This window comes from Macrobrachium nipponense, chromosome 21, assembly GCF_015104395.2.
Source record: "Macrobrachium nipponense isolate FS-2020 chromosome 21, ASM1510439v2, whole genome shotgun sequence".
NCBI lineage: Eukaryota > Metazoa > Arthropoda > Malacostraca > Decapoda > Palaemonidae > Macrobrachium > Macrobrachium nipponense.
In genome coordinates, this window is record NC_087212.1 from 73731918 (window position 1) to 73746283 (window position 14366).

Consider the following 14366-nt stretch of genomic DNA (forward strand, 5'->3'; position numbering starts at 1 on the left):
TCAAAAATTTATGTAGCAAAACCATAATTAAATGGATCTATCTGTAGGGCACATGCTCTCATGTAATGGTTGAGGATCCATTTCCTTATTCTCACACTATTCCAAGAAATGATGTAGAGGTGTAATTCAAAATTTACGTGTCTGAAGGAAAATTTAAAATATATTTCTGTTATAATATTGATTCTATTATGTTTCTGTTTTTCGAAGACTCAAAGTTACATTGATAAATTTCTAAACAATAGGTACTATTGAGAAATAAACTTCTTTTTTTTTTTTTATCTCGTAGCCTGCAGTATGATGTAGTAGTATAGGCTATAGCCTATATACTAGCCAGTCAGTAACATTTTTCAGGAAATTAAGTTGCTTATGAAAGCAGCCTAAAAGCTGTGACTGATTGTGCTTTCATTTAATTTAATGACGTAAAAGTTATTATAAAAAATGTTACTAAATCGATGCCATGTAACTTAACATTTAGCATTTACTCATGGGGTAGCAAGATCCCCCCACCCCCCAAAAAAAAAAATTCTGGATCCGTCCTTGTTAATGCAGTATTCTAAGATATATAAGATATCAATTCCTCTCCTTTGTACAGTTAAAGCCTGACTGCAGTTCATTCATTCTTCCTATAGTGACAATAGCCTTGTCCATACAATCACTGAAGAAGAAGAAAGCATTGAAAACACCGAACGCTTCCTTATGCAGTAAATTAAACCCAACGCTCCTCCATGTTCAAGTTAACGTAAACAATTGGGCGATGTCAGCAGGGAACTTTTACTACCCGGTCCACAAACGTCAATATGCAAGCGACAAAATTATTTGTGTGAAAGTTTAATCGAACCGCAAATATGGCTCTAAAGGCATTTGATTTAGTATCGGTTTTAGATCGAGCTGAACTAAAGGTAAGTTTTATTGGCATCCGCCTACTAGGCTAGGTACCTATAGGTACTACCTACCTAGGTACTAGCCTATACCTAGGTAAATGTGGTAGGATAGAGATAGACTTGTGACGCTTTAGTGTAAGATGGGTACTAGCCTACATTTTTAATTTGACTTACCCTACTACCTAATACAATTGCATCACCTGACTTGAAAGTATGGTTTTCCTGTGTTATGAATGCTTTGAATGTTTCCGATGTACCTACATTTCTCTGGAAAATGAGTAGCCTAATTTTTAGGGATACCTACCTAGCAACTGGACCCTCCCCCTTACCTACATCCTAAATTAGCCTCCTATGGGGAGCCATAGTGAGAAAGTGTGGGTGGGGTGGGGGAGACTTAGTAAGGTTAATCTAAGTAATAGTGACTTGGCAGGTATTTTTTTACTGAATTGGGTAAAACATTGCTGCATGGCCAGGTGGCTGCCTGTATGGCAGGGTGAGCACTTTCCCAAAAAGTATCACTTTAGCACTGTCAGTAAGCTAAGTTACAGGTTAGTCACAAGCCCACCTCTGTGGAAGCAACACCTCGAGACCTCTACTTTCCTCTCGAAGAAGTGTTTTTGAATTAATTTTAAGTATGAAATTAAGGCCATAAATTTCCTTTTAGGCAGAAGTTAATGAAAGTCTAGCCATTCGCAGTGTTACTTACCTCCATGACGCTTTCAAAATTTTTACTTACCTAAAACTCCTAACATACCTACTAGAAGATTGATGCCATGTCAATGTTTGCAGAGTCACTTGTGTGAATAAACTTCCCATTTCCTGTGCTAAATCCGCACACCACTCGTATCCAAAGACGCTGGGATACTGTCTTCACAACAATCTTAAATGACGATGTTGTATACTCTTGTGGCTAGCTAAACATGGCAATTGTTCGGGAAGAAGAAGAAGAATGTGCTACATAACATTTAAATAATTAGTTGAACACAAGAATAAGGTTATGAATTGCAGGAATTTATTACATATTCACGATAATTCATTTTCAAGTATTTGTTGTGGTAAAAGTAACCAGATTCCTGACACAAATTTCATCGCTTTTGCTGTGAACACTTACAATATGTTCAAGCTTTCCAATTTTTTTTATCACTGTTGCCAATTGGTTTGTGTTTACCCTCCAACCTTGGGATAAGACTTGCACAAAACCGTAGAAATAGGGTAAACAACCGACTGGACTGGCCAACCTACTGACTGCCGCATTTGTGGCCACCCTCCGTAAAAGTACTTTAACACGTCCTGACACCGGAGATGGTCATCAGTCATGAATTGTTGGTGGTGAGAGGAACAGCTCGAGACCTCTGCTCTTCTTTCGAAGTAAGCATTTTCTCCAAAGTTAGAAATTAAGGCCATATTTTAAGATTAAACAGAGGATAATGAAAAGTGAGACCAAACGCAGTGCACACTACCCCCAACTACCCCCATGACTCTTTCAAAATTTTTACTTACAACTAAAAATGTTTCAAAGATTGACGCAATCTCGATGTTTGCGGAGTCGCTTGTGTCAACAAACTTCCCATTTCCTGTGCTAAATCCGCACACCACTTGTACCCATAGATGCTGGGGCACTTTCATCACAACAATCGTAAACACAGACTTCCAACCACTACTTATCCAAGGGAACTACGATTTTTTAGTAGAAGAAGAAGAAGCGTGCACTAGATAATTATTTAAATAAATAGTTAAACAGCAGTATAAGGTCATGAATTGCATAAATATTTTTACATATTCATGAATATTAATTTGAAAATATCGTTGTTGAAAAAGTAACTAGATTCCTGACACAAATATCAACAGTTTCGCTTGTGAACAGTACCTTCGGTGTTCTTCACGCTCTTCAATTGTTTATCAGTGTTGCCAATTGGTATGTGTTTACCCTCCAAATTGGGTATAAGACTTACACAAAACCGGAGAAATAAGTGAAATTAGCGTATCTATTTGTAGTATATACACATATTACAGCAATTTTATCATTACTGCATTACTATGACAACTTAAATTCATGGAAACAGTTTGTAAATGCATTGGCGTATGTGTGAAGCTCCACTAGATTGGCAACAATGAATCATTTTTGCTGTCGTCTGCTTGTATACTTCAGAAATATCTGTAATTTTTCAGGGTTAATTTGGTTGCAAAGAAGGGATAATAGACATGAATTAAATAAACATTTTGAAGTAACAAAGTTAAGTTAAACTAAATAATGAGTAAAGTAAACAATTAAGGGAATAAAGCTTTGCACCTCATAAACCGTGTACTCGTGTGCTGCCCGTAACTGTGTTTGTGGAGTGAGCGCCAAGGAACGTGGTTCAAGTGCAATTTGGAGTGAATTAAGACCAAAATGTGTATAATTACAATCAAATAAGCACTGTGGAGTTTCAGTTGTGATGGCAGTAAGGATAAAACTACCAATTACAAGGTAAAAATGAATTTCAGTTCAAACCATGACCTGGGAATAAAAAGTTTTGTACTTTCACTAATATAGGTAACAAAATGTTGTTTAATTGAGCTGATTACAACTGCAATCTTGAGTAAGATCAATAAACGTTACATATATACGCTAACATTGTTCAAACGAGTGCTGGGAATGCTGGGAAAGATGGTGGATTGTCTGTGGTTACGAACAGCAGGTCACGAGGTTGCCGCCATATTGGATTTCAAAACTGCCTTGAAAACATACTTTACGAAAAGTTCACATGCTTATTATAGTTCGTATGAGGCTTTCATATATCACATTATGTTGACAAAACTTCAATCTTTTGAATGGTATGCTTAAAGATGTAATTGTATTATTGTTTCATCAATTAAATATCGAGTGAATAAGGCCGAGCCACGCGATGACGATGGATCGACTGCAGTTGTTTACCCTAAGTGAATTTAGCAAATCTATTTGTAATATATATAGTACATTAATATTAGAGCAATTTTATCATTATTGCATTACTGTGTCATCTAGAATTCATGGAAACAGTTTGTAGAGGCATCGGCATATGTGTCAAGTTCCACTAAATTGGCAATGATGACTTGCCTTTCCTACCACGCAAACATTAAAGGTTACAATTGTTGCAGCCGTAAATTTATTAGAAATTAAAATCAAATTATTTCAGCTATACAGTTATTAACAAATAAAGAAAGTCAAGATAGTAATATAGATTTAAATAAATGAAAAGTGCTAGCAAAATAGTAAAAAATTTTTGTCATAAACAATTCACTAAACCTTTGTCTTTTTGACTCGTGGGTTCTGGCTGCCAGATGTACAACAAGGTTGAAAAATTATTCCTGCCATGGCTTTGCTATAAACAAATTCACATGGAATTTGGAGTGAATTAAGGAACGAAATGTGTATAATTACAATCAAATAAGCACTGTGGAGTTTCATTTGTGATGGCAGTAAGGATATAACCACTAATTACCAGGTAAAAATGCATTTCAGTTCAAACCATGACCCCAGGAATAAGAAGTGTCATGCTTTCACTAATATAGGCAACAAAATGAGTAATATCAATAAACGTTACACATATATGCAAATATTGTTCAAATGAGGGAAGGCTGGGAAGGATGTGTCCACCACTGTAAAACTGACTGGTACTCACAACCATACCATGCTATATTGGATAAAAAAAATTGCCTTGAACACATATTTTACAAAGATTTCACATGTTTATTTTACTTCATATGACGGTTTCATATATCTCATTTTGTTGACGAAACTTCAATCTTTTGAATGGTATGCTTAAATATTGAATTATATTGTTGTTTTACCAATTGAATATCGAGTGAAAAAGTGGCTAATTTTTCCAATCAAATGGCTGCATACCGATGGTTAACCCTAAGTAGCTAGTACAGAAAATGGGTTTAGCCTACCTACTAGTATTAGCTATATGATGTGGTGGGTACACCCCATTTCGTCACCAATCCGGTTTGTCACCTACCCCATTCATCACCAAAAACCCATTTTTGTACATGAACTTTCCTGTCAGATATATACTTAGCTTTACGTCTCTGATGTCACGACAGAATTCAAAACTCGCGGCACACGCGACAGGTAGGTCAGGTGATCTACCTACCCGACCCGCGGCGTGGGTGGCGGCTGTAAGAACCAATCTCCCTTTCCAGCCAGAATTTTTCTGTCGCCGGTGACGACTACACCTGTGGTTGTTACCTCCTGACAGCTTTATTCGATTCTTGTTGCCTTGGATTTATTTGGACTGACTTTCGGTGAAGTACCTGATCTTGTTGGCTTGGCATACGCGCTTGTGGATTGTTTTTTGATATTGGTTTGGAATTTTCTTTGATTTCAAGATGTCTGATGTAGAGGTTAAGAAATCTTCTATGTTTAGGGTGTGCTCTATAGATGAATGCAAGGTGAGGCTACCGAAAGCTACGGTAGATCCTCACACAGTATGCTTGAAATGTAGGGGTATAGAATGTTCTTTTGTTAACCCGTGTAATGAGTGTGAGAAGTTGGATGAGGGTGAATGGAAGTCTCTTTCTTCCTACTTGAGGAAGTTGGAGAAAGACAGGGTGAGAAAAGCTTCGTCTAGAAGTTCTAGTAAGTCTCGTATTAGCGAGGTAGAAGTAGACAATCCTGTTGTAGCACTAGATCCTTCTCCAGTTTCAGCTCCTGCGCCCTGCATCGAACCTAAAGATACGACTTCGGAAGTGGCAACCATGAGAGCCATGATCCTTAGCATGGAGAAGAAGATTCGTTCGTTGCAAGGTAAGAGTAATAGTGAAGGTGAATTGTGCAGTGACCCCAGTGCAGTGGAGGGTGCGTCTGATCGGCTCCTTAATGCTTCCAGGCCTAGACCTCTTCCAGACTCCCAGTCCCAGTGGAGGAGGAAAGTTAACAGCCGCAGGAAGGTTAGGGAGAACTCCCACCGATCAGGCGTCCCCTCGGTAGATCCTGATGTTCGTACCCAGGCTGCCCTTGTTCGCTCTAAGAAGGAGGTATTACGCCAATGCTTCTCTTCTTCTTCTTCACCTTCGCCTAGAAGAGGATGGAGCGCCTCGGATTCATCGCGACCGCTGAAGAGAGCCTGGAAGGCTCCTTGCGCCTCTCCTTCCAGCCCGGAATGTTTTCCAGAAGAGCCGGAAGTGGATATCAAGAAACCCAGGAGGGATCAGGAGTTCTCGCCTCAGAGTAGGCTTCGATCCTCTTCCCCTGTGGAGGATTTTGCAAGATCTCCAGCTCGGATTCTTGCGGGGCTGCAAGCTCAGATTTCGGCGCTGGCGGGCTCCTTGGCTGGAGATACGCGTCGTAAGAAGGACGTCTCTCTCCCCGTCAAGAAGTCTAGGATACCTTCGCCTGCGTTGCCTTCTCAGTCGGAGGCGGCTCTCTCTCCTGTAACAGCAGATGGAAGGAGGCGCTCTTCCCTCGGCAGACGCTTGTCGTCTTCGAGGCGACAATCGCCCAAGAAGCTTTCTCCTGGCGACTTCATTTCTCCAGTAGAAAAGGATCTAGCGCCTAGTAGGCGCTCGTCTAAAGATAAGCGTACAGCTTCGTCTTCTCGCTCCTTCCCGAAGATCCTTCAATCTCCGGATAAGAGAGCCTCCTCTTACATGGATTCTTCAAGAGACAGGATCTCTCCTTATGTTAGGCGCCTAGAGCCTACTCCCCAAGTAGCCGCTCTCCCGCTTCCAAGCGCTGTGCGGAAGATAGGTGCTTTTCTCCTGATAGGCGCGGTTCTCCTATTAGCCGCTCTGTTCAGGGCAGGCGTAAAGAGCCTGAAAGATTTGTCTCGGCTGAGAGACTACCTTTTGCAGAGACCCACGCGTCTCGATCTAAGTTTGTGGAGCATGGTAGACGCCTGTCTCCGAGTAGGCGATCTTCTCCAGGGATTCGCTCTCCTGTAGGTAGGCGCCAAGAGCCTAGTAGGCGTTCTCCTCATTTTAGGCGCAGTTCGCCAGGCAGCCGCTCTCCTTTGGACAGGCGCATGGATTCTGTTAGGCGCCTTGAGCATAGTAGGCTCTCCTCTCCTAGCAGGCGCTCCCCTTTGGACTCCCGGGAATCTAGGAGTAGACTTCAGGATCACAGAGGACGCACTCATCGGAGTAGGAAGGACGCATTCGAGAGGAGCTCTCCCGAAGCTTTGGCTTCCCCTGATAGGCGCCAAACGGCTGCCAGACACTCCCTAGATAGACGCACTTCTTTAGAGAAGTCCAACTGCTCTCGTAAAGAAGCCGAGGGTTCTTCGGTGGATGAAGGGGAACCTTCAGAAGAGGATTTAGTTAAGGATTCTTCGGTATTGTCCTACAAGATCCTTACAGACCTACTTCTTCAAGAGTTTGAAGACGCCCTTACTCCTGTCGCTCCTCCGTCTCCTCTCTCGTTATTCTCGACTTCTAAGAAGACGAAGGTTTCCTCTTGTGTGAGGATGAAGCCAACCATCTCGATGAAAAAGGCTTTGAGAGGTTTTGGTGATTGGCTGCTTTCTAAGGAGGAGAAAGGGAAGACTGTGTTTTCTTTCCCCCCTTCCAAGCTTACGGGCAGACTAGGCTTTTGGTATGAGTCTGGAGAACCCCTAGGCCTGGGTCTACCGTCATCTGCAGATGCGGACTTCTCTTCACTGGTGGATGCCGCACGACGCTCGGCTCTCTTGTCTGCTAAGACTACCTGGGCTATGAACGAGCTTGACCACCTGTTGAAGGGAATGTTCAGAGTCTTGGAAGTCTTCAACTTCCTTGACTGGTCTTTGGGGGTCTTGGCTAAAAAGACTCAGAACCCGGATTCCATTTCGCCCGAGGATCTCAACAGTGTACTGACGTGCATTGATAAGGCAGTTAGAGATGGATCGAGCGAAGTAGCCTCCCTGTTTGGAGCAGGGGTTCTTAAGAAAAGATCAGTCTTCTGCTCTTTTCTTACAAAGTCCGTCTCGCTTCTATATTCGCAGCTCTCGCCTCTTCTTTTCCCGAAGAAGATAATCCAGGACATCTCAGGATCTATCTCTGCGAAGGCGACTCAAGACATGCTCGCTCAGTCTGCCTGGAAACCTAGGACCTCCTTCCAGACGAAGACTAAGAAGGAGACTCCAGCTAGACAGGAGCCCTTTCGAGGGGGCCCTCCTTCTAGAGCCTCTACCTCAAGAGGTAATAGACCCTTCAAGAGAGGAAGATCCTTCTCGCGCTCTTCCAGAGCTAAGAAGTAGATAAATAGTCCTCCAGACATCAGTAGGTGCCAGGCTTCTAAGATTCGCAGAAGCCTGGGCAAAGAGAGGAGCGGACAACTGGTCCCTCTCGATTATCCGGAAAGGATATCTGATTCCCTTTACAGAAAGACCACCTTTGGCGACGACTCCGAGGGAGTTGGTGGCCAGGTACAGGGATCCCATCATGAGCCACGCTCTAACGCAGGCAGTAGAACAAATGTTAGAGAAAGAGGCTATAGAGCTAGTGAGCGACCCATGCTCAGCGGGCTTTTACAACCGCCTATTTCTAGTTCCAAAAGCCTCAGGAGGATGGAGACCGGTTCTGGATGTAAGCGCCCTGAATTTCTTTGTAGAAAAGAGGAAGTTCGCCATGGAGACGACATCCTCAGTGTTGGCGGCTCTTCGTCCAGGGGATTGGATGGTGTCCCTAGATCTTCAGGACGCTTACTTCCATGTGCCTATCCATCCTTCTTCAAGGAAATACCTCAGGTTCATGATGGGAGGAAGGATATTCCAGTTCAGGGCCTTGTGTTTCGGCCTTTCAACAGCCCCTCAGGTCTTCACAGGACTAATGAAAAATGTAGCAAGATGGCTACATTTGGAGGGAGTCAGGGTGTCCCTTTACTTGGACGACTGGCTAATCAGAGCCAAGTCACAGAAAAGATGTTTGGAGGACCTACAAAAGACCCTTTTCATGGCGAGTTCTCTGGGACTTTTGGTGAACTTTCAAAGTCTCAGTTGATCCCCAGTCAAGATCGTATCTATCTGGGGATTCGGATGGTTTCTCTGGATTTTCGGGCTTTTCCGTCTCCAGAAAGGATAGCCCGAGGGTCAGAGAAAGTCAAAGCCTTCCTAGAGAAAGACGTATGCACAGCGAGGGAGTGGATGAGTTTGTTGGGGACACTCTCCTCGTTGGAGCAATTCCTTTCTCTAGGAAGGTTGCACCTCAGACCTCTCCAGTTCTTTCTACATCGAAACTGGAGGTGTCGTTCGCAAAACCTAGAGTTCTCCTTCGAGATTTCAAGAGAAATCAAGAAGGACCTCTATTGGTGGGCGAACCCTCTCAGGTTTGCAGAAGGGATGTCCCTTCACATTCCGAACCCCAACAAAGTGTTGATTCGTTCCGCCACTCGTCGGAAACAGGTTTCTGGGGAGCAACTCTCGGTCTCAAGAGAAGGTGTCCAGGCAACCTGGAAGAAATAGAAAACAGGTGGACCGCTGGTCACATCAACAAAAAGAAAAGAGCTGGATGGCTGTTTGGCTAGCTTTGAAAGCATTCGAGCCCTACGTCCTAGCTTCGGCAGTTCAGATCAACTCGGACAACACCACGGCCCTGGCATACATCAGGAAAGCAAGGGGGGACTCACTCCTTCTCCCTGTACGAGACAGCAAAAGAACTTCTGCTGTGGGCAGAGGAAAGGAAGATTTGTCTCCTTACCAGGTTCGTACAGGGAGAAAAGAACGTCAGAGCAGACCTCCTAAGCAAGGAAAGATCAAGTCCTGCCTGCAGAGTGGACTCTTCACGAGGATGTTTGCCAGGACCTGTGGAATCTTTGGGGCAGGCCATCACATAGACCTCTTCGCCACAGCCAAGAATGTGAGGATAGGCAACTACTGCTCTCCGATTTCGGACCCGAGGGCAGTGTCGATAGATGCTTTTCTCCTAGATTGGAAGGGCCTAGACATGTATGCTTTTCCTCCCTTCAAGATACTGGGAGAAACTCTCAAGAAGTTTGCAGAATCGGAGGCAGCAAGGATGACGCTGGTAGCCCCGTTCTGGCCCGCACAAGTATGGTTCACAGAGGTACTGGAATGGTTAGTAGATTTTCCGAGAACATTACCACAGAGGATCGATCTGCTCAGACAACCCCACTTCGACAGGTATCACAGAAACCTCCCGCTCTAGATCTGACTGGCTTCAGACTGTCAAAAGTTTGGTCAGAACGAGAGGGTTTTCTGCAAGAGTTGCAACGGCTATCGCAGCAGCAAGAAGGCCTTCTACCCTTAGAGTCTACCAATCGAAGTGGGACGTCTTTCGACGGTGGTGTAGGAACCATCACTCTTCCTCTTCCAGTACCTCTGTAACCCAAATAGCAGACTTCTTACTTTTCCTTAGGGAGAAAAGTGGACTGGCGGTATCAACCATTAAAGGTTATCGTAGCATGCTGGCTGCAGTGTTTAGGCACAGAGACTTAAACATTTCAGAAGACAAGGACCTTCATGATCTAATAAGATCTTTTGAAACATCCAAAAAGGTTTCGCCAGAGATTCCGAGTTGGAATCTGGATGTAGTGCTACGTTTCCTGAGGTCCCCTAAGTTCGAACCGCCTCAGTCTGCCTCTTTTAGAGACCTCACGAGGAAGACTCTTTTTCTCATGGCATTGGCTTCCGCAAAGAGGATTAGTGAACTCCATGCAATAGAAGGGAATGTGGGATTCAGAGGAGATGCAGCTATCTGTGCATTCCTACCTTCGTTCTTGGCTAAGAACGAGAACCCCTCAAATCCTTGGCCTAGGAGTTTTGAAGTCCAAGGTTTGTCTGCCTTAGTAGGCGAGGAAGCAGAGAGGTCACTTTGCCCAGTATGAAGTTTAAAGTTTTATCTGCAGAGAAAGAAAAAACTTAAGGGCAATGATGTCAACCTTTGGTGCTCTGTAAGAGATCCAAGGAGGACTCTTTCGAAGAATGCGCTTTCTTTCTTTATCAGAAGCCTGGTGAAAGAAGCACATGCGATATGTGATGAAAGTCAATTCAAACTTCTAAAGGTCAAAGCTCATGAGATAAGAGCTATTGCCACGTCATTAACTTTCAATAAAAACATATCCCTGAGTAATATTATGAAGGCAACATTCTGGTGTTGCAACTCAGTCTTCGCAAACCACTATCTGAGAGACGTCAAAATTACGTATGAAAAGTGCTTCGCGTTAGGCCCGTACGTATCGGCGGATTCGGTGCTGGGGCAGGGAGTTGAGACATATCCTTTGTAGTATATATTTTCCCCTTGTTTAGGTTGTAAGTTTTTTGGTTGTTTGAAAGAGCATGCGGGTAGGCATGTCTTTCATGTCGTATTTCTAACAATGATTAGATTGGTTAAGTGATCGGTTTATGTTTGAGCTCTTTGCAATGATAGTGGTTAGGTTCTGTCATATAAGAGGGCGAATCCCCTTTGACAAGATCCTGCTCGGATTCTATCATGTAAGCGGATACCAAAATCCCTTGATAGAACCCTCCAAAGAGTCTGTCAGCTGTAGGTCACGCCCTCGCTGAAGCTCTTCAGGCAACGCAGACTCATAGACAGTAACTACGAAGTCTTCTGCCTAAACAGGTAAGAACCAAGGTTGTATTTTACATCCTACAACAATTGTTGTTTTCCCCTTTTTCCATATTTATTTTGCTGTCTCTTTCCCTCCACCAAGGGTGTCAATCAGCTAAGTATATATATATATCTGACAGGAAAGTTCATGTACAAAAATGTTATTGTTAGTGTACAATAAGGTTTTGTATATACTTACCTGGTAGATATATACGATTGATGGCCCGCCCAGCCTCCCCTCAGGAGACAGGTGGAGGAGAAAAATTCTGGCTGGAAAGGGAGATTGGTTCTTACAGCCGCCACCCAGCGGCGGGTAAGGTAGATCACCTGACCTACCTGTCGCGTGTGCCGCGAGTTTTGAATTCTGTCGTGACGTCAGAGACGTAAAGCTAAGTATATATCTGCCAGGTAAGTATGTACAAAACCTTATTGTATACTAACAATAACATTTTATCACCAAAAGTGCTCCGTTGTGAAATCTGTATCGTCACCATTAGTCCCACTATCCTTAGACTGCGATAATACACCTTCAACCTTATACTATTTTTGTCTCTTGTGTTGTACGTCAATATTCACTAATTACGGCGTTCACTACAGTATTTTTATTGGTTTAGCCTTCCGCTGAATTGATGCTACATTGTAAGACAAACATAATAAACAGTTAAACTGATAAAATTTTTGTCCTCTAAAACAACTTTTATAATACAATTATAATTACATGCAATTAAGTAGAAAGAAGGGAAGGGGGTAGGGAGGGAGGGAATAACGAGTGTTGGGACAGCATTCTTCAGAGAGGCCACAATAATTAACTTACAATTACAGTTAGTTGCTGAGCATGCCTTATAATCATGCACCAGAAAGGGAAACCATTATAAGCAAGTCAATCTCTGGAAGTTGTGGGATGCCTATGATGAGAAATCCATTACCAATACCAAATTCTTGAAAAGTTGCCAACAGTTTCTTCCAGTTTAAGCAGTGTACATGACCGCAATGGGATTTTAATATTTTATTTCTTACGGCTTTCACTACTGTTTTTTTGTAGGTTTAGCATTCCACTGAAATTATACTACATTTTAAGACAAACATAATAAACTGTTAAACTGATAAACTGTTTTTGTCCTACAAAACAACTATTTTATGAGTCAGTTTGACCAACATTTTTATAATGTTGCATTTTAATATTGTTACGTGGTGACAAAACGAGCTTAGATGATTGTGATGAAACAGGTTCAAAAAATGGTGATGAACCGGGCTGATGACAAAATGCGCAGATTCCGATGTGGTAAAGTAGCTAGGTAAAATAATGTGTGAAATCCAAAAATAACTTGAGGTATTCACTGTCCTTTGTTAATGTTTTTACATTCATCCTGGAGGGGCTGGTACTACTAAGCATGGTGTCCCAGGGAGCATTTATGTATAAAAACATACAATATGTGGTAAATAGGCTTATCTCCCATTATTGTGGTGGATTTCTCAAATGATATCACCTGTACTACATCATATTCACCATTTTTTGTTTTTCAATATAAATATTTCACTATTAAATGATCCCCATACAGAGCTCTTCCTTAGAATTATCCAAAATATCAAATGGTAAAATTTTACTGTAAACCTTTAGCGAATTGTGTTGTGAACTTTAAAGATTTATTTTCATTTATTTTAATGTGTTCTTTGAACATTTATGGCAAGTAGTAGTTATAAGGACAGTGGACCCCATCCTTATAGCCGACAATCCTAACCTAACGTAGGATGCAGGGTCCTTACCTAACTGGGGAGAGAAGCTTTTCCCACCCCTGGACCCCCCTTATCAAACCTAACTAATGATTCCAGGTCCTTACCTAGAACTAGACCTCTAACCTAACCTAACCCAGGAGGCCATGTTCTCTTCTAGCCTCAGGGGACTTTGTTCTCTGAACCCTTAATTTAACCAAGGATGCTAGATCCTCACCTAGCACTAGACCCCCTCACCTAACCTAACCAAACCTAGGGCACTACAGATGGCTGTTAATGAGGATGCTACCTAACCAACCACACTTCACCTAGCTTAAGTGAGGGCAACTGTTCCATACCCTAGTACATGATATTATATTGAAAAAAATCTGTAAGTTACCGTAATCGAATCAGAACTATCAATAGGACTGATTTCCTCAAACTGGTCAGGATCTTCCCTAGATGTTGAAGGCTGCTAGGGTTTCAGACTGTGGAGGGCAACCAGTGGTTCATGGACAAAGTTCAGTCCATGGTAGAAGATGAGAAATTTCCAAGAAATTAATTTTGAAATAATTAACCAAAAAATTGCATTATATTTTTCTTCATCTTCGAAACTTTCATTTGTTCCTACACAATATACTGTACAAGCATTTAGTCTTACATTAGGAATTACTTCATGGCAAAGCTGGAACATGACCGTTAAATTCGTGAACAAGGTGGTTAGGCAGTAACTACTATCTGGTAGGTGGGTAGACCTGCCTGCCCGGATGTAAACACTCCACTTTGCTTTTGTCCATCTTCCATTGAAGACTTGTCTGTGAGCTCTTGCTGACTAGCCATTAATCACGATTTCCTGGTGGGATCTTTCTTTTATTGTTTTTAATATTTTGAATATACTGTGTTTGATAGTAATAATTAATTGGCTTTAATAATTAATATACAAACCCACTTTTTGTGATAAGCCTTGCTAGCCGCCTTTCCTCTTTATGTTTAAGGGTCGGCGGCAAGGGTGTATCTACACTCTTATCACTTACTTTCGCTCTTTAATGTCATGGCGGTACAGTATATTTATTTGTCATTTACGATTACGCTTTGGAGAATTACCAAGAGGAAATTCGGAATTTTACCCTTGGATTTTTTTTTTCCCCGCTAGTATTCCCTCCTCTACTTCGCCCTCTTCACTAGCTTATTGGACGAAGGTTGAGGGCCAGGGTGTGTGGTTGTGATGTTTGAGGGATCTCTCATTTTGGAGAGCAGTGCCCTTGGATA

The 14366-nt window shown here is 42.4% G+C and overlaps 1 protein-coding gene across 2 annotated transcripts in view; it reads left to right on the top strand.

Annotated features, from left to right (window-relative positions):
- Nucleotides 1-663: 663 nt before the first annotated feature.
- LOC135198171 (transforming growth factor-beta receptor-associated protein 1-like) overlaps nucleotides 664-14366 on the top strand; it is a gene marked incomplete in the record, with an annotated part of 193866 nt that continues 180163 nt past the window's right edge. The window contains 1 exon segment of one of the 2 annotated variants that reach the window (XR_010310740.1): nucleotides 664-899. Coding sequence is in view for 1 of the 2 variants with exons in the window: in XM_064225691.1 (XP_064081761.1) it covers nucleotides 846-899 (54 nt within the window). 2 annotated transcript variants of the gene reach the window in all.